Raw genomic sequence first — 24,153 nt, forward strand, 5'->3', positions numbered from 1 at the left:
GGCCTAATTTAGACTTTAGCTGATGGGTTACTCTGTTACAAACATGATGGAAATCCTCTCAGCCTCATCGCAAGTGCATTATATCCTTTGGCACTTGTAAAAAAAGTGGATAGATATCTGCCTTGCTTATGACTGATAACTTGTCTACTAAACTATGAATGACGCCCTAGATCTCCTCTAGCCTTTCTGGTAATCCCACCAGTCATTGTGTAGGAACTCACAGAGCGTCCACCAATGATCACTTCTAAACTCTATTAATTTAATCTACCATGATGAAACAGGGAAAAAAACTGGAGCAGTAACATGGTACAGATTCCTTGAGAGCACAAAATAACTCCTAGTAACCAACAATGACCAATAACTTCTAGCTTAACCTCCACCCTTGGGTTGCAAAGCAGCGTGCTGCCCTGCGTAAGCAGTTCAACAGCTCAACAGGGTAGTTAGCGCTATATAAATTCAATTGCAATACAATAAAATTCAATTTCTAAGCATGTAGAACTACCAAGAGTGGCAGGAGGACTGGAACAGGTTAGCGGGATGGAGCACCAGGGCTTCCAACTGACCTGAAACTATTGCTAACCACAGCGTTACCAGCTTTGGTGGGGCGCCAGCCAGCTCTCTCAGTTACAGCTCAACTGTGTATTTTGGGAACATGAGGGAGTGCAGTGCATGAACCCTTACCCAGCACTGGCCTTTCCCTTCTGAGGAGCAATAGAAGTATAACTCCGAAAGCGCCATATCTAAAAATGGTAGGGCACCAAAGAGCCGGATCTTTAAAAAGCATATGCCTTAAGAAAGTATCATTAGAATTGTCACATTCAGGATAACACATTTTTAGAAATTAAAACAGGGAAGAAAAACTCAAAACATGCACTTCTAAAAATAAAGATTTCCCGAGTACGTGGATAAACTAAACGAGTTAACAAGTGAGTGCCAATTCGTATAGATCATCCTAGAATTATCCCTGAAAAGATTACGTTCAATGTTTAACAATTGCTTTAACTATATACCCTGTGTATTCTATTTTTATTGCATTTTTAACTCTTAATGTTATTTTGTTTTACTTTTTCACGACGGTTTTAAAGTTTATATGCGAGCATCGTGTGTTAGGACAAGAGTTGTGCTTTACAAGTATTAAAATATTATCAGTGCCCAGGGGCACGCCCTCCTTCACATCCAAGTTCACAACCCCCGATTCACTTAGCTACACTCTGTATTTTCAAATATTTTTTTTTTGCTATCGGCATATGTATAGAGTGGACCGAAGTGCTTTGCAGTAGGGCAAGTTGACACTATGCAAAATATGTAAATAAGCATATGCAAGTCAGTCTACTTGTTACTACCTCCTGCCTTGTTTAAAACAAATTTTGAAACCCCAGTTCTTAAAAAAGCAGTTTAAAGCGAGGGCTCCCCAATTTTTAATATTTTTTACACTTCTCTCTGTAAGTCTCTATAATTGTTCTCAGCTTATTGGCATGTACACATATTGATATTTTTGTGTGAGAAAAAAACGAAGTTTGCACTAGAATATGTCCACAATTATTTACCTGACACATGCATGTCCACTCCGAAGTTAGATGGGTTTTAGCACGCTAAGGAGGCATAAGAAATGAAAGAATTCACTCAACTGGAAGTAACAGCAACAGCACATGTGCACGCTTACCGCTATTTGTATATTTTTTTAGGAAATCTCACCAATTTAGGAATCACTGTGCTGTCAATATGCGCATCTCTGATCATGCACAGACACTCAACTCAAAACTTAACTTCTGCTTTTTACGTTTTACAAAAAAAATACACTTTGGTACAACGCCCCCTCACTCCCAACCACAACTGTATATCTTGTTTTAAAAGTCGAAGGAAACTGGGTTTGAAATAACTTTTTTTTATTATTTAACGTACAATTTCATGTTAGCTTTTCGCCTGTATAAAAAATGTCTCATTGTTAAGGTGCTTAGCAGAATCTTTGGAGGTCAGACAACTGCTCACCACGGAGGCAACACAAATCTTTGCCCGCACAAACATAAATAAACTATTTACACTGAGTCCAGGCCTGCATTCCAGGCAACAATGTCCAGCTGCCCCTACCACGAGGGGCGGCATCCGCGCAGCCACCTGACTGAGAGGGTCTAAGTAATGCAGACACGGTCCTGAGAGCGAACCTGCTCTTAGATTGTCTGCTGCTCCTCTGTACAGTGTTAGGCTCTGCGTGTCAACACACGTGGGTGGGAGGAGCGTGCTTGCGGCATGCGGCTCACTTCAGGAGTAGTTAGAGGCATAGCTCTGTGCGTTCGTGCACTTGCTGCAGAGAACTGTGGCCACTCGGAAGATGGCAGGTTTAAATAAAAGGTGACAGCTTACAGGGTTCATGCGCCTTCTGCAGAGACCCAAGAACAATCTGATGGCCACAGAGTCCGATGTGGCCGACTTAGTCTTTCTGTCTTCCATGTGCTAAGCCTGTTGGGCTGTAGTAGATCTGTTACAACTTTGTAAAGCACCTCATCTGTCCTGGGGCAGCACATAGCTCTGTTTAGGTACAGCTCACACGTCCTTTGGCCTTTCATCCTGTCAGAGGATACCTCTGATTAAGCACTGTCTTTGGCGCCATTTTACTTCAGAAATGGCTCATCCGCAGTTGGCACAGTCCATTTCCGAATAGTTCCAGCCCTGGGTACCTAGGCCACGAGTGAGATTCTGGAATGATTCATTCGACTTGTCCTCCTCTACTTCGTTGTGGCACAGCCAGCTTTGCCGCTGGAAACCCTCCATCTCGGTGGACTCAATGGTGCCTGGTGCTAGACAATAGCTGGTGGCTGTTTCGAGGGCCATAAGGTATTGATGGGCATGTTCTGCATTTGACATTTCAGCCTGGTGACTGGAGCCAAGTTTGGTGGGCTGCTCATGGATGCCACTGCTGTGTGCCCGACATTTCAGGCGGAGTTTGTGGGGTAGGGAGGACATCTTGACTTCCTGTGGCAGGTCAGTGGAGACGCAGGGTGTTGGGGACTGGCAGTCTGGTTTACAAGAAGAGTCCTCTTGCTCAGGGTTGCTGTCATCTCTAATATGCATAGAGAAGGGAGACCTAGCAGCAGCCATGTTGGAGGAGGTGTACTCCTCGCTGACCACAGCCAGTTTCGTAAGGGAAATGTCCATGTCTCCTTTCTCTGAGGACGTGTTCAGTGGTTGTGCTGGATCAAGAAACCCCATTTCTTTACAAGTGTCTGGTGTACACCGACCCACTGCATTGTGTTCGTAGTTGACATCTTGGCTTGTTTGCAAGTCTGGAATGCTTTCCATCACAATTGCAGTGTGCTGTTGTGCAACAGTTCCTGAGTGTCTATCCACGCTGGAAATATTGTACCCAGTACACATAGTGGGATCCTTGAACTCCATCTGGACTGTTTGGCTGGGATGGGTTGAACCATTGGTGATGTGGTGCACCACTGTCTCATCATCTTTCCCCGGTGCTGCGGATTGCACCCTGTTTGGGTGCATAGAGGGTAGGCCAGTGGCCTTCAGCTCTGGTGCTCGTTGTGGGTCGATGGTGTAGCCACCAGTCCGAAACAGAATCACTCCACCTCGTGGACTTGTGCTGGTGAGCTTCTGTTCATGACCTTCTACCACCCTGGGCTCAGTTACTAGTGGTTTTAGATTTTCGCAGTCAAAGTCCATTGAGTGCATGTGATGATGGAAGTCATAGTCTCTGCCAGATCTGGCTAGTGCCTGGGCTTCAGAGAAGGTGGACGGGATAGGGCTGTCCCGGGAAGAACCATCAGATAGGTCAGAAAGAGAGCCCCTAGGTGAGTACTTGGGCAATGAGTTGCCAGCGCTGTCCCGGCTAGACTGTTCCGCCTCAGAGGAGTCAGAGTGGTGGGCAGCTGAGGAGCCATTGGAGTAGCTGCCATAGATACGACTGAGGGAGCTTCGGTCACTCAGCTGTTGACTCTTTTCCACAAACGAGGCAGAGGTGATGAGGCCAAACCGCAACTTTAGCTGCAGCAGCTCAGTCCGCAGCTGCACATTCTCTTCATTGAGTGCCAGCACCCGGTTCTCCAACACCAAGTCATTGAAGCGCCTTTTCTCTCGTGAGCGCTTGGCTGCCTCGTTGTTCTTTCGGCGCTTCTCCCAGTAGCTTGCATCCTTCTTCTCATCAGAAATAAACTCCCGCTTGCGGCGGCCACTGAGGTTGGGCTTGCTCTTGGTTAGCTGGCATGGTTCTATGGCCTCGGGAAAACTGCTGGCCAGGTGGATGGAAGGCAAACTCAGACTCTCCATCATTGGCAGTGAGGGATGTTGAGTCTTGACTGAAAAGCAACGTTGACTCGTTCTTGGTGGTGTCTTTGTCTCAGAGACTGCTCAAGCTGGTTGGATGGTTATTTCACAGGATTCAGCAAGTCCCACTCTGGAATCTTTCCCGCTGCGAAGAAAGGAGACACCAGGTTACACTCACTCCTGCTTCTGTCGGGGGAGGACAAGTTCTTGTTTCATTGGCAGCACTGGAAACTGCCACCAATTCAATACCATGCGGTGTTGAAGATGGCCATCACCAACGGACCCGCACGCCACGCTGCTCAGTGGTGATCTTGAGTTGCTGCCTATCTGGAGTCGCTGCTGCGAATGATGATCCGCTGGTGAGGCTGCTGACTTTTGGTTGTTCGCCTATTCCGTTTCCAGAGTCATACGGGGACTCTCAACATCGCCCTGCCCCACGACACACCTACAGGAAAAATACAAGCAGACTGTGAGACACCGGATAAACATCGATTACATAAGCTAGCAGTGCTAAATCCTGCAAGCCCGAGCCATGCAGCAAAAGTCTGCGAAGGGAGAGGCTAGGACCTGGAAAGAGTTCAAAATCGCGCTGTCTCGGTTATCAGTCGTGTTCTTGAAGTGGATGCTATTTTTTCCCCCAAAGAACTCGTATTTTAGGCCGTCATGAATGTTCCCTTTTGGCGCCAGTTCATGCATTCAACTTCAGAGAAAGGTGGCCTGACCCACATAAGGAAACTAGTTCAATGCATTAAAAAGGGCAAATGAGGGCACTCAGATAGGAAACAAATACTCTTCTGACTAGGCAGTCTTACAGGCAGAAATGTATGAGGCTGTAGTGGTACCACGTACTGGGTCGGCCTTGTCCTCTGCTTTACCTGCCTGGGTCGAATGTCTTGGTCCGGCTAGCCCTGCCTTGGCCCTATTGGACTAGCGAGCCGAGATCACGCCGGTCCAGGCAAAACAACCATTCAGCCTTTCCCTTGCTGGGCAGTTTATTGAAGACAAAAATGGCCAATCACTTTTCCTCTTTAACCTTTATTTTTAACAAACGTTAATTAATGCCGTAATATGATCTACTGTACTTAACTGAAACACATACATTGAAAAAATATGTATATATTTTAATTTTAAAGGGCCTTTATCATATTTTTACATGATGCTGGCTGTCTCAATCACGTGCCATTTGTATCAGTGGTTTGGCTTGTATTATGGCCCATAAATGCAAGACAATCCCCTGTTTCGGCTCTGTGCCAGCCTGCTCTGAATTAGGTGAGATGTCCACCCTTCCCATGGACCCTACTTCCAGTTTCATATGGGTTGACACAATCCTGTCTTCTGCCCCAGGAGCCCCTTCCACTCTGACATTGGCTGACACTATCCTGAGTGTTACTTTAGACCCTACTTCCTGTGTAACAAATGTCAACACTATCCTGGCAATTACTAAGGCCCTAGTTCGACTCTTACTGCAACTGACACTATCCTCTCCATTACTAAAGATCCTATTTCCTGTGTCTCATTGGTCAAAACTATGGGGCGGATTTATGAAAGTGGCGCTGGACATAGTGCAGCACCACTTTTCCAGCGCCCCTTAGCGTCCCCCTAACGTCGCCATGGTAGCGCCGTATTTAAAATACCGTGCACCATGGCAGTAGTTAGGGGACTAGCATCATAATTGTTTATGCTAGTCCGGTGCTTTGCAGGGTTAGCTTAAAAAAGTATGACACTAATCCTGCAAAGCACCGAAAGGCCCATTGTAATTAATTGGAGCCTTTTTTTAATGCCTGCACTTAGCAGGCATTAAGAAATGCTGATCAAAACGTCGCAAAGGAATTTCATAGATTCCTTTGTGCCATTTTTACAGCCCCCCCAGTGCGGGAACGCCAACCTTGCATACATTGTGCCTGGCGCAGGCATAATGTGGTGCAAGGGGTTAGAAAGTGGTGCAATGCCAGCATTGTGCCACTTTGTCAATATGGCACTGCGTTTTTCCCCTTCCAATGCAACATTAGCGTCAAAAAATTATGCTAATGTGGTGTTGGAACGGTGCAAAGCCAGCATAAATCTGGCCCTATATGTTCCATTACTCAGGATCCTATTTCCATTCTCACTTTGGACAACAGTAAGGGGCATATTTATGAGAGGTTTGCGCCGCCGTTGCATCACTTTTAGTGACGCAGCAACGGCACAAACATCTCAACCATACCTTTGAGGCCACGCAACTTTGCGTAGCTTTGAATGGCCTCATAGATATGGAGTAAGGCAAGGCCACCCTTGTGCAGAGTAAGGCAATGCAGCAATTGCACTGCCTTGCCTTACTCCATATCCATGGGTGTTGCGTGGGAAAAACCCACGCAACACCCATGGATTTTGATGCATCCCCACATTTACAAGAGCCTGTAAATCTGGGGATGTGCCAATACCTTTCGCCTCCTCAGGGGAGGCGCAACAAGGAGAAATATCTTAATTTCTCCTTGTTTTTTTCTCTTTGTATGTGTGCTGCATTCTACAGTACACATAGAAAGAGTTTTTGTGCAGGAAGCTGCCCATGCCCGCACAAAAATAATTCTGACAATGCGGAGACCCTTGAACCAAGGTACAAGGCTGCCTGCGTTGGCGCTAGGCAGCCAAAACGGCAGCAGAGAAGTTGAATGAACAGGAATACGCTGTATCACATAGATGCAGTGCATTCCTTCCCTTTCCTTTTGACATAGGGCAACACTGCAAGAAGACTTGCTGCATTTTCCAGAGCCAGAATTTAGTACATTTGGCCCTAAGTATAGTGTCTGTTACTGTGGTCCCTATTATCAGTCTAACATTGGTCAACGTTGTAATGTCTTTTACCTCAGTCCAATCTCGCCTTGGCCAACTCTGTCTCACCCATTACTTTGGGCCCTGCTCCCAATGTCATATTAGCCTACACCAGCCCATTCCCTACTTCAGACCTTAATTGCAATCCTAATCAACCGACACATACTGGGCATTACTTCAGACCCTCCTTCTAGTCTAACATTGACTCACAGCATCTTGGTCATTCCTGCTGACCCCACCTTCATTCTCACTTTGGCTGACAGTATACTTCATTTTCACACTGACACTATTGTGTCCGTTACGCCGGACTCTACTTCCAGTATCACTTTGGACGACACCATCCTGTCTGTTACTCCACACTTCTACTCTGAGTTCAGCCAATAGTATTTAATCCATTCTTCCAGACCCTACTTCTTCTCTAACTTCATCTGACTGTCTCGCCCTTTACTTTGAACCCTATTTCTAGTGTGACATTGGCCAACACTACACCACGGGCTTTATTGCCAGTCTTCATTGGCTGACATTATCTTGACCAGTGCTCTGGGCCCTACTTCAAGTGCCTCTTCATCAAGAGTAAGATGCTTCCTTTCTCACTGAAGAGTGCATACATGGCTGTGTCACTTGTGTGCTGCTTGAAAGTCATTGCCTCATCTTCAAGATAGTGCCCTGAGAAGGGTGGTTTGTGATGGAGTGAGACGCAAATGGAAGTACCTGCAGGGGAGAGCAGGGTTAAGGTAGTTCAGGGTGTGGAAGTGGTAGGAGAGGAAGAGAATGGTGCTATGGTTACTGCAGTATAGTGATAGTGATGCGGGTGGAGAAGCGGTGTAATGATGGTAGGTGAAGGAACATGCACGTTGATGTTGTAGAGCTTGGAAGGAATGGGGGTGGCCAGAAGGCAGTGCAGGCTTAGAGGGAATGCAGGATTGGTATTGGGAGGGCCCAGAGTGCATGGAGGGTACATGGAGTTAGAGGTTAGTGGGTGTCAAGAATATATGGGTTTTGGACGGGTTAATACTTATGACGAGTGAGGGGCTTGGTTGTAAAGGCTGTGAGGGGGACATTTCGGAGGTATTTTGAATTGTGGGTTGGGATGTGCGTGATAGGCAGAGGCCGGGGACTAATGGGCCGTAGAAGTCTAGGACGTGGAGTAGAATCAGAGGCATCACTACACAGAAGGGGTGGGGGGAGTCAGCACCCTAGCCTCTCCCCGTGACCCTTTCACCCTGGGGCCTGGCCCTCGCCCTTTGCATGTCTTCCATACCAGGTCTAGCGCGGTCTGTGCCCTCTGCCTCTTTTCCAAGCATCTCTCCTGGTGCCCTGTGGCCTGCCAGGCTCTGAAAGACCCTCCCTGCCGTCTTGGGGAGGGTCCTGCGCCCCTTTAGACGTCACAATTTCCCTGCTCCTCTGCAGGACCCTGTGCCCTGCCTTACCCACGATCCCTGAGAGGGGATTGTGTCACACCTGTCCCTGCTGCTCTCCTTCCACTGCCCTGTTACACCCCACAGCCCCTGACCTACTTATGCCCATGCCCCTTTATACTGACTGCAGAGCAGGGTCCTCGGCCCTTGCAATCCCATGCCCCCTCCTGCCTGCTCTCCAGTGTGACGCCTGAAGCTCAAGGAGCCTGAAATTAGGTCAGTCAACACTGAATATGTATGAGGACACTGCACTCTAGCAAACCGGTCTGGCAGCTCTGGTGCGCTCGGATGTGCCTACCGCGGAATGGGATCTGTGCCAATGAACTACTGGCCTAGATATGATGTAACCCATGCTCAACAACAAGGGCAGCGACAGCAGGGAGTGGCAGAGTAAAAATACACCAGGGAATTTAACAACAAATCAGGGATCATCGCCTTCCCTAAGGGGGCGGTTTGCATTGGTAGCAGTAGTGGGATGGGCTATGCCCTGACCTGACAGGACTCTGAAGAGGGCAGAGCACGCCAACAGAATGTATCCTTACCAGGGTGGGTTGCTCCAGCGGGATCCTGCCATGACCTGGCCCTAGTTTCAGGATGAGGTGTAGCGTTCCAGCAGGAATTGTGTTTACCTAAGAATTGGTTAAAAAAGGGCAGAACTCTTCAGCAGGAAGGCACCTGACCTGACCTGGCCTCAGCTTGAGAATGAGGCGGAACTCACTAGCGGGAAAGATCCTGACCTAACCTGGCCTGCGGGTTATAACAGGGAGGAGCGCTCCAGTGGGAAGAATCCTGAGCTGACCTGGCCTTGCTTTCATAATAGGGCGGAGCGTTCCAGCAGCAAGGATCCTGACCTGACCTGGCCTTGGTTTCAGAGTGGGGCAGGGTGCTCCAGCAGGAAGAATCCTGAGCTGACCTGGCCTTGGTTTCATAATAGGGTGGAGCGTTCAAGCAGCAAGGATCCTGACCTGACCTGGCCTTGGTTTCGGAATGGGGCGGAACACTCAAGCAGGAAGAATCCTGCGCTGACTTGGCCTTGGTTTCAGCATGGGGCAGAGTGTTCCAATAGGAAGGACCCTAACCATACCTGGCCTTAGTTTCATAATGGAATTGAGGGCTTCAGCAGATAGGATCCCGGCTTGGCTCAAGTAATTTTAGAATGGTGCTTAACATATCTGCAGGAAGGAACGCATCCTGCCATGACCTGGTCCCAGTTTCAGGACGCGGCAGCGTGTTCCAACTGTAATTACCCTGACCTGAACTCGGTTGATGGAGGGGCGGAGCACTCAAGTGGAAAGGATCCTGACTTGGGCTGGGCTTAGTTCCAAAATGGGGTGGTGCGCTCCAGTAGGGAGGATCGTAACCTAAACTGAACCTAGTATTATTAGTATGGGGTGGAGCACTCCAGCAGCAAGAATCCTGACATGACCTAGCCATGGTTTCAGAATGCTTTGCAGCAGGCGGTGTATCCTAATATGCCCTGATCCTACCTTCAATATGAGGCGGAGCACTGTGTTCCAATGGGACTGATCCTGACCTGGCCCTGGTATTATTAGAATGGGGTGGAGCACTGCACTCCAGGGGGAAAAATCCTGCCCTGATCTATCCATTGTTCAAAATGGGGTGGAGAGCTGCACTTCAGTGGGTTATGCCCTGCCACAAACCAGCCCAGGTTTAGGGCTGGGCTGAGTGCTTTAGTGGGAGGGGTCCTGCTGTGATACAGCCCTCAGCTCATGGATAAACAAAGTGAAATATTGTAAGGGTGGGATAGATTTAGCCAAATATATAAGGGGCTGTGTACCCTGAGTTTGCCTTGGCATGACTTCACTTCCAAGGATGGGTGAGGTGCTCTGATTAAACTTGTCTTGTTCCGGCACAGAGTTTGGTTTAAGAATAGGTTACATAGACTAGGAGCAGAGGTGGGATAGATATTTCCCTTATCTGATTCAGAACCAAGGAAATTGAAGTTTTGGTAGCCTTTGAATGGGCTGTGCTGTGAAGTAGCCTGAATCTATTGCCAGAGCCAAGCGGACTAGTGATTGCTTTAAGAGAGGACCTCTCGTGACGAGACCTTATACATTAGGCTAGGTGATGGGATCATATAACGAACTGGGAAATAGTTTTGGGGCACGGTGAAGCAATATAGTGGGAAACATCCTCTTGGACAAGATCTATGATACAAGCATAGGTACATCACACTGGTACTAATGAGGGAATTAACGAGCTCCAGGAACTTGTGGTTGAAATGGAATGGGTCCTGCTCTGAGACAGGGCTAAATACATGGCTGGGGCGAGGTGGACTATTGATAGCATTGAGAGGCACCCGGCCTGAGCAAGGTTATAGGCATTGGTGAAGTTCCAGTGGGGAGAATCCTGCCATAACCTGGTTCTAGTTTCTTGGCTGGGTGGATCGATCTAGTGAGAGTACGTAACATGACGGTAAGTTCAAGGCTGGCAAATAACACTGTAGGTAGCAGTGGCATGGGTTATGTGATGGTAGCTTTAAGGAAGGAAGCGTGTTAGGAGTAGCATTAGAATGGACTGACCCGACCACAGAAATCTTACCCGGCCCCCCTCATTTTATGACATGCCAAAGGAAACTCATTAAAGGCAGATTGGCTCAAGTAAGGACCACAAAAAGCGAGCCAGTGGGATCTGTGTCAGGGAAATTCACCTCACCTGGTAATTCAGCACTGGCTGAAGTACTCTACTGGCAGTGGATGGTGAGTTTCTCTCTGTATGAAGCACCCTGCTGGCAGCAGTGGGATGGATTAGGCTTTGACTTGGTCGTGCTGCAAGAATCGTAGCCAGGCCCTAGTTCCAAAATGGGATGGTGCTTTTCAATTGGGAGGATCCTAACCTAAATTGAACCTAGTGTTATTAGTGTGGGGTGGAGCACTCCAACGGGAAAGATGCTGACCTTGGATTCAGAAAGAGAAAGAGCGATGTGCTTCAACAAATATATCCTAACATAGCTGGGCCCTAATTTCGGAGTGGCGCGGAGTGCTGCATTCCTGCAGGAGGGATCCTGACCTCACCTCTCCCTTGTTTTTTTATGATGGGGTGGAGCGCTGTGCTCCAGCAGGACAATTCCTACCTTGACCTACCCTGTGTTTGGAATGAGACAGAGAGCTGCAGGCCAGTCAGATATGTCCTGCCATGGTGAATTAGTGGGATTGGGTGGTAACCATTAGTTAGTTATAGTTTTAACTTGCGCCCTTACCATGAACTGCTAGTTACCTTACGCATTACGACATCATTGACATTATCCCTGAAACATTTGCAATAGCATTATTGATAAGAAAACTGTGCATGGGGGTGTGAGTTATAGTTATCTTATGGCACAATTTATCATTTCTTGAGAGAACTATAACTATAACTGCTGAATGTCTATGGTTTTATGTTTGTAAACTCTGAATCTAACTATATCGTCCCTGTAACTTTTGTTTTTTTAGTGAATTTCTAAGTTTTTAAAAATTCTATTTCCTAACTATAACATCCCTATATTATTTGTTTTTTTAGGCTTTGATTGAACAGACCTGGGATACAACATGTTTTGGCACAGACCTGGGATCCAAACTAATGTCATTATAAGATCAGGATTAGTTTAAGCACAATTCTGGTAGAACTGGGATGGACTCTTCATCTTAACAAGCTCAGGACGGGTCTCCAGGGTGGAGAAACCATGCCCTGACAACTTCTGGGGCAGTGGAAGCACTGTTGGGAGCAGGTGGAAGCGTCCTGTCTGACAGTCTCCTAGATTCAGTACTATATGAAGTGCACTGATGATCTTTATTTGGTGATAACCTAGATTCTTCTCCCTTTGTAAATAAAGTAATTTTCTGTGTTTTGTGACCCACCTTTGGGAGACACCCATCATTCTCTTGGTCACTCATTAAACTAGACCTGCTCTATTGAGTAAGGAACTTATGGGCCATTGTCACTCAAATCAAATATATGTTGACTACAGCTCTGCTCCATAGTTCTTAAGATATTACTACAGCAAGATGACTCTGTGTGTGAAATGAAGAAAAGACCTACAGGAAGCAATAATTGTGCAGCTTGACACTGCTCTAGATTCACATGCTGTGCCTTGCCTCCGGGAGTTGTTAGGAAAAAATCTTGGAAAAAAAGTTTTTATTTTGGGCATCAATTATGTGCTGACATGTTATGACTCATGATAATGTCGACCATGAGTACGCAATACACTATTGTGTTTTTCTCCATGGCATTTTGAAGGTCTTATACATTTAACCCGTGGTCATTGTGCTGGGCCTTGTTCTGGTGGTGGACTAATGAGGTTAACCAACTGGCATTCTTTTACCCAATAAATGAGGACCTTGCAGTTCTATGAAGGTCATCCTCCCACACACACACAGCTACAAGCCATTTAATACCCTGAATCCTTTAGGAAACTGCTTTCCATCCTTGTCAAGTTTATCTGGTAAAGCTCTTGCTGACTTCCAACTTCTTTTGGATATTTTCAGGGGGTAGATGGAAGTTCGAGGGGGAGGGTCTCTGAAGTGTGTCCTTCAGAGACCCTTCACCCCATTAAATGGTCAAGTATTGGCTCTAAAATGGACAAGACTGTCTTGTCTGTGAACATCAGTTCAAGGCATTCACCCCAGCAGAACACATTCCATTGTGTGCCCTGCTGTGTAGTCAAGTGTATTACTCAAACTCCTCGGTCCCAGGACTTCTAATGTGTTGGTTTGTGCTGATGAAATTACTAATTATATATTGAGTTTACCTGGCCATAGATCTGCCTGTCGCTCAATGATAATCGGCACGGACTCCATGAAGGAGACAACAATGGCTAATCACCTGGATGTGCTTCAGAAGTACCAATGTGGTGCATCAATGTCCAAGTCCTTCTGAACATTTGCCTGTGACCAGCAGATGTTTTCTTCTTATGACCAGCCATTCTCACTGTGCTTGTCCATCGCCACCATGCTGCACCATGTTTTGGCATCTACAATTGCGCTAAGCCCATCCCTACCCTTCAAGGATCACTAATAATGTCCGCCCTCCCTAACAATGTCTACCCATCAATTTTCAGCCATCCTTATATAAATCCAGTATTCTCTATCTGTTCCTCCATCTCACTAACCACATCCAGCGACCTCTAACCAAGTTCACAGATCATGCCATATTCAGCCGATAAAAAGTAATCAGATTCAAAGGATACTCTATTCATTCAGAGGTTAGGTTACATATTGTATTGTAATTGCACTTACATAGAGCTCACTACCCCTGACAAGGTATTGAAGAGCTTTATAGCGGGCAGTATGCTGCTCTGGAACCCAGCTATAGTTATTAGTCCACCGTAATTGGTTATAGCTTGTTACTGGAATTTGTCTTGTGCACCTAAGCAAACTATTTAAGTTACTTTGTGGTAGATTAAATTGATAGAAATAAGAAATGATCATTAGTGGGGACAGAGATACCTGAGTTCAGGCAGATCGTTGGCTAGAAGAAATATGATATTGTGCGTTTACAGGGGTGTAGCTTTCAAAGCAGATATTGTAATCTTTGAAATGGGTTGTTGGCTATTTGATGAAATACATTAATAAAAATGAAAGCAAACATGTATGTGATTTAAAATAGGTGTCCCAGACACTTTCACAATGCAACACCCCCTTATGCATGACAGCACAACCAGCTTGCAGAAAGTCAGCTTAAACCCATTTAGGCTAAGTCGAAGTGCAGTTCAGTAGTTTGAAACACACTTCTGGTATTTTTCCAACATTTAAGTGATTGACATCCATGGCTAATGTACCGCCTTTCAATCATTGATGAAATATTTACTAGTTTATGGATTAAGTGTAAACTTAACTTGAAGGTACAGGAGAAGGAATATGGAAAACAAGCACAACCATCAGGAGAGGAAATTAGCAGCTAGGGCTAAAGAAGGTTTTCAGGTCAAAGCCTACCAGACAGGACAGCTGTCTTCTTTGCTGCCGACATATTGGGGGCATTCAGAAAGCATCCCTAGGAATGCATTCCTCCAATTACTTACCATTGGCTTTGTGGTTTGTAACTCACATTTGCTTGCTTTCTGTTTGCTGGGTTTATTTGTTTTTTAGGCTGTACAGCTTGAGTTCATCCCTTCCCTTGCACAAACTCTATTTACTGTATTCTTCCGCTAGAGGTGTATTTCTGCAAACAGGCGTTTCATTATTGTTCTTATTGTGTCATATTTGGAGTGCATTCAGTGTCAGAGGTCAAATGTCAGGCTCTGTCTTACAGGGAGCTTGGTGTTCACTTTTCTTTGTCTGACTTCAAAGTGAGACGATTTTCTAGCACAAAACAAACTTTAAATGTCTGTAAACTAATTGTGCAGATACTTCAGAATATTGATAGCACAAATGAAGCATGTTTTTGGCAATTCTGAAGTATGGTGGAAACAAATATTTGAATAAGATCAAAACAAATCAATACAGAAGGGGATGACATCTCTGCACATTTTTTATTGTGATCTGTATACTTTTATCTGTAAAACTGTCTACCTGTGCAAATATAATGTTCATTTCATTTGAAGATGTGTTGACTGCAATGGCAGTGCACTACCATACCATGCATACTCCACTTTTACCCACTACATTCTACTTTCCACCACTTCATGCCACTGCACTCTACTCTGCACCACTCCATGCCACGCCACACTGCATCACTACACTCTACCCTGCACAACTCCACTCTATGCCACTTCACTTGACTTCTCCATTCTACACTACTCTACTCCATGCAAATGCACGCAACCCCACTCTGTTCTACTATGCATCAATGCATAGTAGACACTGCACTCTACGCCCATCCACTGCACTCTACGCCCATCCACTCTAAGCCACTCAAATCTATTCGGTATGTCTGCACTCTATAGCACTGTACACTGTGCCACTGCACCCTCTGCCACTTCACTTTACTCTGAAACAATCTATTCTATGCCACTCCATTCCACTCTACAACACTCCACTCTACGCCACTGCAATCTACCCTGCTCCGCTGCACTCTACACCATTACACTCAAAACTAATACACTCTATGTCAATCTACTGTACACCACTGCACAGTATGCCACTATACTCTACTCTGCACCACTCTACACCACTCTACTCTACACCATTGTACTCTATGTCACTTTACTCTGAACTACGCTACACCACTGCAATCTACACTAATGCACTGCATGCCACTCTACTCTGCATCATTGCACTCTCAGCCACTGAACGATGCACCACTCTACTCTGTGCCACTGCACTCTACTCTGCACTACTCTGTTCTACTCCACACCAATACACGCTATGCCAATCCTCTCTATGCCACTCCAATCTACTGTGCACCACTGCACTCTATGACACTCTATGATACTTCACTGTACGCCTACTCTACTCTGCACCGCTCTACTCTACCCCACTCTACTACATACCACTGCACTCTTTGTCTCTGCACCACTGTTCTCCACAACACTGTACTCTGCACCACTGCACTCTGCAAGATTGCACTCTCTGCCACTGAACTCACTGTTACTCTACTCTATGCCACTGCACAGTATGCCACTGCACTCTACACCACTGCATTCTCCTCCACACCACTCACCTCTATGCCACTCTACTGCACTCTACACCAATGCACACTACGCCACTACACTCTAATCTATTCTGCACCACTGCACGCTACACCACTCTACACCTCTGCTCTCTACCCTGCACCACTCCACTGTACCCTGCCTCACTTAACTCTATGCCACTTCACTCAATTCTGGAACAATGTACTCATGCCACATAGGTGTTGGCAATCCTAATAACAGGGGTGATCTACTAAGAGGATGCGTCCCATGGACATCATTCAGGGGTCACAGCTAAGGCCCATGTGCTTGCAACTTCTGGCCTCAGTGGAAACATTTATTTTTGCAAGTGGAGAGGAGGCCAATAAAAAGATGTCTCTGTGACAGTTACTGCCACTGAACAGTGAACAGAGCAAGAAAGACAGGAGAGAGTAGAGCAAGTGGAAAACCCTGAGAGGAAATGAGGGGAAAATAAGGAAATGAGGTGGAGGAAGAGGACACGGCAAAGAGACGTGTGGAAGATTGAGAGGCAAAAGCGGGTGGGGTGAGAAAGCGGAAGAGAGAGAGAAAGGGATTGAAGAGACATCAGAGAAGTGTCAAATATGAGAGAGATACACATAGATGTGCAGAACAATAAGTGATAGAAACAGAGATGACAAAGAGAAAGCTGAGAGTCAGCCAGAGGGGACAACAGTATGATAGAGGAAGACAGTATGAGAGATGTGATCTAGATACAGAGGAAAAAAGAGATATCTGAGAGAGACAGAAAGATAGGGAGAGACAGGTGTGAGAAACGTAATAAAGAGACAACTCACGATAGACCACTGAAAGGCTCATGTAGGAATGTGAGACTCGTATGGAAGACAACTCAGAGATGGAGAGGTAATGAAGAGACTGCAGAGGAGAAGGGGAGACAGGTGCAAGAGGTGAGAGGTCAATGAGCAAGAGTCAGTTCAGAGAGAAGGAGTGGCAGAGGGTGGGGAGACAGTTCAGAGAGTTAATAGAGACATGAGACACTCAGCTCAGAGAGAAGGGAAGACGGGTGTGGGAGAGTCGTGATAAAGAGACACTTTAGAAAGAGAACAAAGAAGTGGGGAGATGGGCAGGTGAAAAAGCGGCAGCTGAAAAAAGGGAGAATATTGTGGGAGTGGTGAAAAAGAAACAGCTTAACAGAAGACAGTGGTAACACGGTTTAGTGAGAGACACAGAGGCAGGTTAGAAAAGACATCTGAGGTGGAAGTGGGGACTAGGAAAAGTGAGAGATATTAAGGTGATTTTGAGACAGAAAGTCAAGAAAGATAGACAAGGGAGTAAGAATGGTGTAAGAATGGTGAAACAGATGAAAAAGAGGCAGAACAGGTGAGGAAGTCAGACGTGAGATATTATAGAAAGATCAGTGAGGAAGACACAGTTGACATAGAGGAGGAGACTGAAGGGGTAAGAAAGAGACAATAACTGGTGAGAAAGACAGATGAGTGAGAAGTAATAAAAAAGAGATAGTTGAGAAACAGCCGAGGGGAGGGCGACAGCAAGTCAAAGATCTTGTGACATGACTTCCTGTTATGACACTGGGGGTGGGTGAAATGACATGTGATGTCATTTCCGCTACCCCTTGCATTTTGGTGAATTGATGTTCATGATGCACGAGTGTCTTGTGTTCTTACCCATAGTTTAATTTTGTTACCAGAATACTTAGAGTTTTTGTTATCACTATAGACTAGTGCCTATGACTTACTCCTTTGTTTGTACCATCATAAGTGGTTGTGTTTTTTCACTCATGTTCTCCATCTGTAAACTGTCAGTATTGCTAGCTTCTGGTTGTGGATTATCACTACGGATGTGCCCATCAGGGTAGTGGACTCCTGGGACTGACTACCAAGCAGTGTTTGAGGGATGGAGATAGGCTTGGAATGCAGTACGTTTATTTTAGCATACTCAAAGATGAGAGGACAAACTCCCCTCCTTTTCAGAATCAGGTCATATAACACTTCTACCCCCCAAAAAATCTATCTTTAGTCTTTCTAACTTTCAAGACCAGTCTCCAAACTTCACTTGCTTGGGAAAATCATAAAATCATAGAAGAAGCTATTTCTAAGCAACTTCATTGTCATATATCTAATAACAACTTGTTAACTTGCTAAAATATTAACAATCTGAATTCAGATTCAGCAATTCAGAAGCAACAATGCCCAAAATGGCATTCTCATCATATTAAACTAAAAAAAATCTTCCTCTTAGGCCCTGTTTATGAGTGAGGATCCCCGCACAATCTCCTATTTGCGCAGGGATTGGAATTCCAGACCAAGTAGGGTTCTTCACATGGATCGTTTCCATGTGCATAAAACATCAAGAGATGCTAGGGCCCGATGGAGCTTTTCACTGTCTGCATAGCAGACAGTGAAAAGCGCGACGGGTGCAACTGCACCCGTCGCACAGCCGCAACACCGCCGGCTCCATTTGGAGCTGGCTCCTGTGTTGCGGCCGAGATCCCCGCTGGGCCGGCGGGCGGAAACCAGGTTTCTGCCCGCCGGCCCAGCAGGAATCTCCAAATGGCCGCAGAGGGAGTGCAGCCGCATTGGTGGCCGCCCGGCGGTCCGATCTTGGTCGTAATGACCCCCAGAGTGTTCCACATATTATGCTCTGCTCGGAGCGAAGACTCAGAATAGGAAGCATTTACCAGATATGCTAAATAATTCAACCTGAGCTGTTGGCATTTACTGTGTAAGGTAATTACCTCAAATCCATCGAGAATGCCTATAAATATTCTTCTATTCAATATAATTTCCTCCGGACTGGGACTAGAAGACTAATGATTGACATTATTCTTGCTTCCATGGTGCATCATATCAATCCTATCCCCAGAGCACTAGTCCTAAAAATAAAGAAGTGGGTGGACTAACCAAGTTAGGTGATATGCAAGTGACCTTAGAGTGTGTGACATCACAGCGCGTGACATTGCACTTGGCATCACAGGAAGTGCCATCACAGCCCATGACCTCACAAGAACTGACATCACAAGAAGTGACATCGGATCTTAAAACCTCACACATATGTTTAGCAGGTCTATCATGAGTACATTTGAGAGCATTACAATATGTAACAAATTATATTTTGCTTTGGGATGTGCCCAAAAAGTTGCACAACCCTGATGCAAAATCTGGGCGTCAACTTTTATATTTATTTTTTAAAACTCTGCCACAAAGTATTTGGCAACACGGGGAAATGTGACAGTAAATCTATTCTGATCAATTGGTTGCAAAGTCTGCATTTTAAAATACCTTATGGGGTTAAGGTACCTGCTGGGGAGTTCTTTGTGTGCCAACTAATTCTCAGGGAATAATAATAATGGTAAGATAGCTCAGGAGGTTAGTCCATTTGCTGGAGAGATCTGTGTTTTTTCTAGCCCAAGTTTTCAATCAAAGTAGCATTTAGGGTTAACATGTCTCCTGCCTAGCACATTATGTAACACGCAGATAACAGATTTTTATTTTATGTAAATGAGCAAATGGGTTACTGCTTTTAACACAAAGATCCTTTTGTAAATGGTAGTTCATAATTGTAATCCCTCTAATATAGTACAGTGAGCTATGAAGGACATGTGACTTCTACACCTTGTAACCTTCACTGTCTTATGTACCATATACTATACTATGATTTACACACATATGATTTATTGTCAATGTACAATATGATTTATTGTCAGCACTCTGATGCCCTGCTTTGGGATAAGTGATGCTATAGCCGTATAAAACAATAAACAAATAGTGAGATCTAAATTATTTATGTAATTAATGGGACACACAAACACATCTGACATCCTTACAGCACACGCATATCCCCTATATTCAGTGAATGAACAAAGTCAAAAGTGTGCCTCTCTCAAGTACCTGTGAAGTGATAAGATGTGTGCCTTTGTTTCTCTTCCACTGCATCTAGGTGTGAGGCCCATGATAGCCCGAAGCCAGGATGCTCTAACAAAATTAAGCCTGATGGCTCCTTAATTTTAGTCTTTGTTATGGACCCAGCTGGAATCTGATAATAAGTCCCCTAGCTGCCTGCACCCCGCATGTTGCTGATCGGAACGAAATCAGACAACGTGCAGGCACTGCTGAATGTGTCCTGGTGTCTGAAAATTACAGACGGACAGGTTTAGCATTGACTGTGGGACCAAACTCTTGGCAGGGTAGACGCTGTATACCCGTCTGTACCTTCGACTTGTGCCCTGCCTATCTCCCTCTCTCTTTAACCTATACTTGTTCCCATTTTTTAGGAAAAGGGGATCACATCCACCAATATGCTGATGATACTCATTATTACAGTTGAATTTTCAGATATAACCCCTCTAAAACACTTCCGGAGAAATGTATAAAATAGTTAAGCTCAATAACCTTGAACCTAAATCTGAAAAAAAATGAATTCCTATTCCAAAGAATCCCCCACCTCCAAACAGAAAATGGTTCGAAAATCTCTCAAATGTTATTATCCACCCAGTCCAATTTTCAGAATAACTTTTTTATTGCCCAGACTAAAAAAATATGGTGTTCTGCATTCCCACTTACAATATTTGCCTCCTTCAAACTCTACTTCCTCAGAAAACGAAAGGCATCTATCCCTCATTCAAACTTGAGAATAGTTGTGCAGGCCTTAGTTTCGTCACTCGTACATGGTGACTATGCAGTTCTTGGGTGTTGTTCCCTCTCACTCCCCCATCATGTCTCGTATTGAGAGCTTACTTCTGAGCATCTGACGCCACCAGTCTCTTACTGTCCCCTCCAACTTGTGAGTCCCCTCCTCCAGGGTGATATGGAAACCTCTTACCTGTCAGTATCTGGCACCACTGGCCTCTACCGCAGCTGCAACTTCTTACTCCTAAGTTTAACCCAGCAGCCCACACTGAAAGCTCTGACCTCAGAGGCGCCTGCTCTCCGAGCCTCATTCTGGGACGTCTTTCTTTCCAGCCCTCTTCTTGAAATCTTTCACGGTGATCTCTGGTGCTGTGTAGTGATATAGATTGCAGCTTTCGCTGTTCCTTGTCCTTTGGTGCTGGTGGAAGGCTGGGTGTGCAGAAAATAGTATGCAGGTCAGGGATTTTACAGTGGTGGCTGTGTGGAAGGGTCCCTGTGACCTTCTAACAAAACCAGCTTGTGTGTGTTCAGTGGATCTTGTGCAGTGCTTAATTTGTGCTTGTTGTTTCCGGTGCTGAGCACCGGCACTTATTTTTGAGGGCCGGGGCTTATTCTTATGCCCCAAGCATTTGCTGCGAGCAAAAGACACATTTAGGACAGGCGGATGAAGGGAAAAAATGAAAAAGCGTCACAAAGGGAGAAAGTAAAAAGCTGCAAGAGTGAGCTGAAGGGGCAGTGAGTGGCTTTATATGGATTGAAGAGGCCCGAGATGACTTCAGGATTACGCCTCCTCAGTATTCCACGTTCACACATTTATTTACAGCAGCCGCATGTTTAAGAGGAGGGCTTTGGGCACCGGCACCTTTGTATTTACAAATTAAGCACTGGTCTTGTGTTCAGCATCAGGGTAACACAAGCCCCTCTAAAGCAGACCCTCTTCCTCCCGCCACCATTACGAACACAGAGCAAGGCTTGCCTTACCTGTGTTGAAACGCTGGACCAGAGGCAGACTTCTGGGCCCGGATGTTGACCACGATGCGCAGTGGGGCTGATGAATAGCATATAGCAGTAAGACCCAGGACCAGGCTGTAATAGGAGATGCTCTGCACGAACTGTGAACGGCTTCTGTGTGCTGGAATGGCCAAACTGCAGGACCAGCATTCCACGACAGCATGCGGGATCAGAAGGACAGCTACACTAGGATACACAGTACAGACCAGGATGCTGGAAGAGATGCAGGTGCTCTTGCAGGGCCAGGATACAGGAAGGGGTATATTGCCAGGAATATGTCAGGATGAACGAAGGGATACTTGAACAGGCTGACGCACCAGGATGCAGGAATAGAAGCTTATTGGAATGCAGGCTCAGGATGCAGGAAGAGATGTTGGACCAGGCTGCAGGATGTGGCGCAGGACAAGACTGCAAAAGTGATGCTGGGCCGGGCAGCGAGAGATATGCCGGAAAGATTGTGGCATCGGGATGCAGGATGAGCTGGTGGACCACGTTGCAGAAGGGATGCTGAATCAGAACGCAGGAGATGATGTTGCACCAGACTGCTGAAGGGATACTGGACAAGGCTGCAAAACGGATTCTGGACCAGGCTGCAGCAACTGACCCTGTATCATGGTGCTGAATCAGGTAGCAAATGACATGCTGGGTCAGGATGCAGGAAATAGTTGTGGCCTGTGCTTCATAAGGATTATGGACCAGGATACGTGGACCAGGGTGCAAGGAGGGGTGATGGACCAGGCTTGCAAGAAGCGGTAACTAACCAGGCTGGGTGAGGGGTTGTTGGACCAGGAGGCTTGGTCAGGATGCAGGAAGGGCTGGTGGAGCAGGCTGCAGCAAGTGACTTCGGATCAAAAAAGCAAAAGGGACTGTGGATCAGGCTACAAGACGCATGCTAGGCAGGAGGGTGCACAAGGCTGCAAGAAGTAGTGGTGGACTGTGATGCCAGACCAGATAGCGGGGTGGGTTCTGGACCAGGCTGCAGGATGGGATGCTGGGCTGGGTTATAGGAAGGGATGTTGTAGCAGACTGCAAGATTCTGGACCCTCGCCCAGGCAACAGAGTCCGGCTGCCGCTCTCCCGCGGACTCCTTGGATTCTGTCTCCCTCGCTGTCCAGCCGCTGCCGCTGGATGTGTGTTACTGGGTCAGCCCTGTTGCATAACTGCCTCTTCAGCGCCTTGTCACATTTCCAGCGCTGGTTCACTCTGCAAAGCGGAGAGAGGAAGGCGGAGCTGGAGCGCAGCCAAGAAACGGCACCAGTGAGATGAACACATTTCATCGCTGTCAGCGACTGCACGCACATGCTGCCCAGGCTGTGCGTACAACCACACACATCATGCTCAAGCGCGTGCAGAGACCCCACTGAACGTAACCCGCTCATACTGCGCGTAGGACCGGCCAGTCTGTGAACATGACGTGTAACCTGAGCAGGCCGTGCACAGAGCCAGTTCTCACTGTACCCGTAACATGCTCGACAGAGAACATACCCCGCCCCGGCTGAGTGTAAGCGTAGGACGTCCAATCTGTAACCATAACTTGCTCAAAGTGTGCACTGAACCATTTTACACTGTAAGCATAAGGTGCTCAGACGGTTCCCAGAACATTCCCCGTCTGCACGCATACCATGCTCAGAATATACTCAAACCATGCTGCCAAAAGCACGTGTGACCAATTCAGGATGCACACATACCACATAACCTCCTTCTCCTGCGCACACTACGGAACACGAACAAGCAGTGCACATAACACGCGTAGGGCCTTATTTACAAGAATCTGACGCATTGCCATTGAGTGTCAGATTTTGTGCACGTCCTTAAGATCCCCCAACAATGCCAGGGATGCACTGTATTTACAATACAGAGCTCCTTGGCGCACGTTTTCACAGAATTCTGTGTGCACTAAACTCACGCATTGCTGGAGTCGCTTTGTAAAAATGACATTACTCCAGCAATGCGAGGACGTTCCCATTGAAAAAAAACCTGCGTCAATTTTACTCCTTCTCTGAGCAGGATGTAAAATTCTGAAGCAGTGAAGTCGCAGAATGACACAATGAATTGTAAATTTCACTGCGTCAGTTCTACATGAATTTTTGCCTGGGAACGCATACCCTACATACATTATACCTGGTGCAGGCATAATCTGACGCAGGACTTTGAAAACTTTGAAAACTGATACATTGGGCCCAATGCATCTGCTTGTAAATCTGGAGCAGTGTGAAGCACTACTAGTGCCACTGCTGCGTAAAAGGAAAATTATGCAACAGTGGCTCGAAGGGCTTGTAAATGAGGCCCTTAAGGCCATATTTACCAGGCCCTGTGGTGCATGGTGGCGCAGCAAGTGCCTGGCAGCGCTGCCCTGCACCACTGGGAAAGGGCAGAAATGTGCCGTATCTACAAGAAACTGCGCAATTCTGTCCTCTCCCCCTTTGCTGGAGCAGAAATTGCTGGCATGCCCCAG

At 46.3% G+C, this 24,153-nt stretch overlaps 1 protein-coding gene across 2 annotated transcripts; it reads right to left on the minus strand.

Annotated features, from left to right (window-relative positions):
- Positions 1–1,869: 1,869 nt before the first annotated feature.
- On the minus strand, positions 1,870–22,866 carry LOC138292965 (uncharacterized). 2 transcript variants are annotated; one of them, XM_069231864.1, is made up of 3 exons: positions 21,669–22,866; positions 4,522–4,717; positions 1,870–4,417 (listed from the first exon to the last, which is right to left on the minus strand). In XM_069231864.1, the coding sequence occupies exon 3, from the start codon at positions 4,276–4,278 to the stop codon at positions 2,626–2,628; it is 1,653 nt and encodes a 550-aa protein (XP_069087965.1). In that variant the 5' UTR covers positions 4,279–4,417; positions 4,522–4,717; positions 21,669–22,866; the 3' UTR covers positions 1,870–2,625. The 2 variants fall into 2 exon arrangements, with proteins under 2 accessions (XP_069087965.1, XP_069087964.1); XM_069231863.1 differs by lacking the exon at positions 21,669–22,866 and adding an exon at positions 20,881–20,915 and having other exon boundaries at positions 1,870–4,717.
- Positions 22,867–24,153: the final 1,287 nt, after the last annotated feature.

Source organism: Pleurodeles waltl, chromosome 4_2, assembly GCF_031143425.1.
Source record: "Pleurodeles waltl isolate 20211129_DDA chromosome 4_2, aPleWal1.hap1.20221129, whole genome shotgun sequence".
NCBI classification, from domain to species: domain Eukaryota; kingdom Metazoa; phylum Chordata; class Amphibia; order Caudata; family Salamandridae; genus Pleurodeles; species Pleurodeles waltl.

Bases quoted from the DNA above. Each gene is read 5' to 3' on its own strand.
- LOC138292965 (XM_069231864.1), bottom strand. From the start codon at position 4,278: ATGATGGAGAGTCTGAGTTTGCCTTCCATCCACCTGGCCAGCAGTTTT.